At 52.7% G+C, this 5204-nt stretch overlaps 1 protein-coding gene across 1 annotated transcript in view; it reads left to right on the top strand.

Annotated features, from left to right (window-relative positions):
• The window catches only part of WWC1 (WW and C2 domain containing 1), a 195459-nt gene that overhangs the window by 138050 nt on the left and 52205 nt on the right, over positions 1–5204 (top strand). Inside the window, exons 5-7 of the mRNA XM_045284697.1 lie at positions 606–735; positions 3212–3358; positions 4657–4730. Of these exons, the coding sequence (XP_045140632.1) occupies positions 606–735; positions 3212–3358; positions 4657–4730 (351 nt within the window). The remainder of the gene's footprint in view (positions 1–605; positions 736–3211; positions 3359–4656; positions 4731–5204) is intronic.

Genomic DNA, 5204 nt, shown 5'->3' with positions numbered 1-5204 from the left:
GCTGGCACAATAAACTATCTCAGGAGGGGACCCTCTTGGGTTGGAGCGTGGCGAGAGAACAAGGAGTCGCCGTTACGTGCTCGGTGAATGAACGTTTGTAGCGACTCCACGAGCACAGGCAGGGGAGGTGACGCGGGAGGAACCGGGGTGCTGGGTCAGAGCCACGCCCCAGGTCACCCTGGGAATAATTAATAGGGCTGGGCTTTCCCCCATCCTCTGCACCTTTCCTTCCTTGCGTCCTGGAATCCAGCAGATGCTTATTAAGGGTAGCGGTCCTTCACCTGGGACCAGTTTGCCCACCACAGGACAGTTGGCAGTGTCCGGAGGCATTTGGGGAGTCAGAGCTCAGTGGCAGAGGTCCTGCCGGCACAAGGTGCAGTGGGGGGAGTCCACTAAGGTGCCGAGAGCCCCACAGTGCCCAGGACAGCGCACTCTGACGTACTAGCCAGGGCATTGGGGCTTTGGCGCCTTTGTCACAGGGAGCTGGGCAGAAAGAGAGGGAAGACGTTTAGAGGGAGCAGGGTGGGTGGTATAGACTGTGTTTTCCTCTGGGGAAGCCCCACCTCTGGCCACGTCTTTGACCTCTCCTCTTAACTGTCTCCTAGAATCGACAAGAAAATGTCCAGCGCTCAGGGCAGCTTCAGACTGGATGAAGCTCAGGCCGTCTTGAGAGAAACAAAAGCCATCAAAAAGGCCATCACCTGTGGAGAGAAAGAGAAGCAAGATCTCATTAAGGTGCCCACTTCCCCTGGGAGGTGGGCCTTGCTCTACAGGGCTGCTTTCCCCTGCCACTGCCGCCGCCTCCCGCGGACCAGGGCTCATGTGGGCTATTTCCAAATGTTTCGGGGACCATTGAGTTCTCCTGGCTAGTCTCTCTGGGCACTGGGCTCAAACGATAGAGGAGGAAATGGAGGCCCAGATGCATGAAGTACCTTGCCTGAGGTCACACAGCTGGGTACAAGGCAGAATCGGACTAGGCCCTCTCTGACCTAGGCCAAAGGCCATCCTTATCCTTGCCCCTAGCTCTAGCCACCTGACTTGTTTCAAAGACCCAAAGAGGAGGAGTTAGTTTTGACATCATTGACCTTGAAATGGGAATGTAGCATTTTTATAAGCATTTAACCATATGTAGTAGCTCAGTCCACCACTCGTCAGCCAGTTTCTCAACACGGTGGTAGCTTGCATGTTGCTGTGATGCTGGAAAGTAGGCCAGTGAAATTTCAATATGAGCAGGGCCATCCATGGGGGGAGGTCTCAGCAGAGCTTCCAGGTTAAGGCAGACTAGGAAAGTCCAAAGATCTACTTCTGAAAACCATCCAGTGAAGACTCGATGGGGGCAGCAGCTGGTTGCCTGGTGTAGGGCCAGAAGACACTCCCAGTAGACAACCACACGATGGGCCTGAGCCCAGCACGGGCAAGACCCAGCAGTGCTCCCATCTGTTGGTAGTGGGGTCTCCTGGACTTGGAGCTGACTCCATGGTGACTAACATCCACCACTGACTCCTCAAAAGTCCATTCTCTGAACCCCAGTACTTACCACCGTCCCACATAGGCAGTGCCCTGACCTCTGAGATCATTTGTGGCTGCTCCTGTCTGCAGACGATGAGCAGGAGCCCCACTGTCAACCCACTGCCACCGAGTCGATGCCGACTCATAGCAACCCTGTAGGACAGGGGAGAGCTGCCCCTGTGGGTTCCTAAGACTAACTCTTTTTTTTTCTTTTTCACTATTTCATTTTGTTTCTTCTCTGAAAGAGAAGTCAGTTTCTCAGTTTTAAAGTTAGCTTATTTGTCTTTTTTTGTTGTGGAGAGTTTGAAGTTGCCTATAGATTTTAGAGATTAGTCCTTGGTTTGCTGTGTCATTGCTAAAAATAGTTCCCATTCTATATGTTCTCTTTCTACTCTCTCTTCCCCATTTAATCTTTTGTTGATCCTTTTTTGTTTCTTTGTTTGTTTGTTTTTGTTTTTTTTAAAAACATTTTATTAGGGGCTCATGCAAGTGTTATCGCAATCCATACACACATCAATTGTGTAAAGCGCATTTGTACATCATTCTCAAACATTTTCTCTCCACTTAAACCCCCGACATTGGGTCCTCATTTTTCCCCTCCCTCCCCGCTCCCCCTCCCTCATGAGCCCTCGATAGTTTATAAATGGGTATTTTGTCATATCTTGCCCTGTCCGACGTCTCCCTTCACCCACTTTTCGGTTGTCCGTCCCCCAGGGAGGAGGTCACATATAGTTCCTTGTAATCGGTTCCCTCTTTCCTACCCATTCTCCCTTTACCCTCCCTGTTTCGCCACTCACACCACTGGTCCTGTAGGGCTCATCCGCCCTGGTTTCCCTGTATTTTCAGTTCCTATCTGTACCAGTGTACATCCTCTGGTCTAGCCAGACTTGCAACGTCGAATTCGAGTCATGGTAGTGGGAGCGGGGAGGAAACATTTAGGAACTAGAGGCAAGTTGTATTTCTCATCATTGTTACATCTGAGACTAACTCTCTATGGGGGTAGAAAGCCCTGTCTTTCGCCCCCGGCACTCAGGGAAGGGATAAATTACTTACTGGAGGACGCTTTATGCTCGATGACAAGGTACTCCCGAAGCTCCTGTCCACATCAGGCTGGGCATTAGCAGCGTGTGGCCATCACGATGTAGCGGTTAAGAGCTAGAGTCCCGAGTCCCATCGACAAGGCTCAGAGCCCGGCTCTGCCTGGCGTCAGCTTTTCCATGTAAACTCCCTTGTCAGTGAGACGGAGAGCGCCACAGGCTGTCCCTACAGGACGGTTGTCCGGATCCAGTCAGATATCAGACCTCTGACAGCAAGTATTGGTTAGTTAGAGAGTTATGAGGGCAAGGTACCACCGTCTCATTTTATCTGTGTGGTGGGACCTGTAAGGATTCCCATTGCCCAGGAGGGAAAACTGAGGCAGAGCTCACATCATACAAGGAAGGAGCAGAGTAGGAGTCCCAGTCCAGGGGCATGGCTCCAGTCTCTCCCATGTCCAGGGCCCGCCACAGTGCCTGTGCACAGTGTGTGCCCTCTGCCCACGCTGCTCGCTCGTGACCACAGGTGAGGAAAGAGGCTGGAGTACAAGGGAGTCAGTAGGGAGAGCTGGGCGGCAGAGTGTGGCGGATGCAGCACTCCCTGAGAGAGGAAGGAAGGCAGGTATCCGGCGTCCTGGCTTGCTCACCTTGCTCTCCCACCCCCGCAGAGCCTCGCCATGCTGAAGGACGGCTTCCACACTGACAGAGGATCCCACTCGGACCTGTGGTCCAGTAGCAGCTCTCTGGAAAGTTCTGGCTTCCCACTGCAGAAGCAGTACCTGGACGTGAGCTCACAGACGGACATCTCGGGGAATGTGAGTAGGTGGTATGTGTCCCTGGGGTGGGGGGTGGGTTGCTGGGGACAGCGTCTGGGGGGGCTGCTGCCATCCCATCAAGCAGGTTTCTGGGAAATGACTACCGGTACCTCCTCTTTGCTCACCTGGGGAGCTGTAGGGGGCTCTCGCTGGGGCTGGCAGCTAACTGCGCCCTCTAGAGCTCCGTGTTCCTGCCCCGGGATGACCGAGATCATGAACGGTACAGCGGAAGAGCCAGCCCTGGCTCCCGGCACTGGAATGTTGCTGCCCAAGTCCTTGGATCCCTGGAGGCTGCATAGAAAGCACTGTTTGAAGGACAGCATGTCCTTCTCTGGTTCCTTTCACTATTGTGCCGCTCCGTTCTGCTTTCCTTCCACCAGCTGGAAGGCAGAGAATATTTTTCCCTTTTGTAAGTCCCAAGACAATGCATGCAAGCTTTCCGACAGCTGCTTGACTCCTGTTCAAAAGCTCAATCTGGGACCAGGAATGAATAGTGAAAGTGCCGGCCAGCCGCCCGCCACTCACGGAGTAGGACAGCCAGAGTAGGACCCACCCATGCCAACCTCTAACTCTGGCAAGCTTTTGTTTCAGTAGAGTGGGCGCCTTTGAACAAACCCTCCTCCCAGCCTCCGTGGCTAAATGCTCTTCCTATCGGATTTCTATAGCTGGGTTCCATCCGGGAAGAGAAGCTATGTCCGTGTGTGACCGGGTGAGCCTCTTAGCTTCTTGCCACTCTGGACAGATTAGCATGGCAAGCAAGGCTGCTCCTTCCTCCCCCACCCCCACTCCACCTGTGTGTCCCAGCCACCAGCCACCCGCAAAGTCTGCAGTGTTTGTGAAGACTGTGTGTACCTCCTTCCAAGTTCCTGAACCTTCTCCCGACTCACCTAGTGTTTCACTGCTGACTGCAGCCTCCCCGAGCCTTTGGTTGGTCTGTTCCCCAGAATGGCTTTCTTCTTCATTGCCTGCCTTCTGTTTCCTCCTCGCCAGCTGGCCCCACCCTTCCCTGGCTTAAATTGGCCTCAAGCCATTGGGGGCTGCAGGCTGATATTCAGGTACCTTGGTTTCTCATCTGGAATAGAGAGACATCTGGGTATGATGCCCTTCCTCGGACCCAAAAGAAGGAACATCTTTTCCCTTGACTAGCTTCCCTGAGATCCCCACAGCCAACCCAGTCACGGGGGGGCTATTCTGAGCTGCTTCCCACGCAAGCTGTCAAGCCTACCATGAGCTCAGGAAACCCAGCTCCACACCGGCCACATAGCTGTATCATTCCTGACTTTGTCCTTCTCCTCTAGTTTGGCACCAGCAGCAACAATCAGTTGGCAGAGAAGGTCAGATTGCGCCTTCGATATGAAGAAGCTAAGAGAAGGTAATTAGAGGCTGGGAGTTGGGGTGGGGGGATAGGGTGTTTCGAATAATGATGACTCTTCTGGTCGAGGGTTGGTTCTGGGCCTGGCTTTGCACATACCTTATCTTGTTTAATCCTCACAAGGAATAGGAAAGATGCATAGGTATTAGCAGCCTCATAGTTTAATGCTTTCTAAAACTCCAGAAACGAATGGTCCCTGGAATCCTAGCTAGACCAAGGGTAGAACCATGCTCTGAACTTCAAGTTGTTTGCCCTCAAAGCCCAATTACCTTGTGACTGCCCTGCTTCTGTTCCTGTTTCCAAGCCATGCCCAGGGATCTTAGAGCTGTTTGTTTGTTTGTTGCAAATATGTGTGTAAGCAAACATTTCGGCATTCTTAACAGACAACTGAGATATCATTCATGTTGTGCAAACACCCCCAGTGGTCGTTTCTAACTGAAGGTAGGCTTGAAGGAGCACAGGTTTTAGCAGCCC

The sequence above is a fragment of the Echinops telfairi genome, unplaced genomic scaffold (assembly GCF_000313985.2).
Source record: "Echinops telfairi isolate 266 unplaced genomic scaffold, ASM31398v2 ScPeMD7_7469;HRSCAF=8507_0, whole genome shotgun sequence".
Classification (NCBI taxonomy): domain Eukaryota; kingdom Metazoa; phylum Chordata; class Mammalia; order Afrosoricida; family Tenrecidae; genus Echinops; species Echinops telfairi.
Note: the sequence above shows the minus strand (reverse complement) of the source record. Positions and strands in the feature narration are given on the sequence as shown.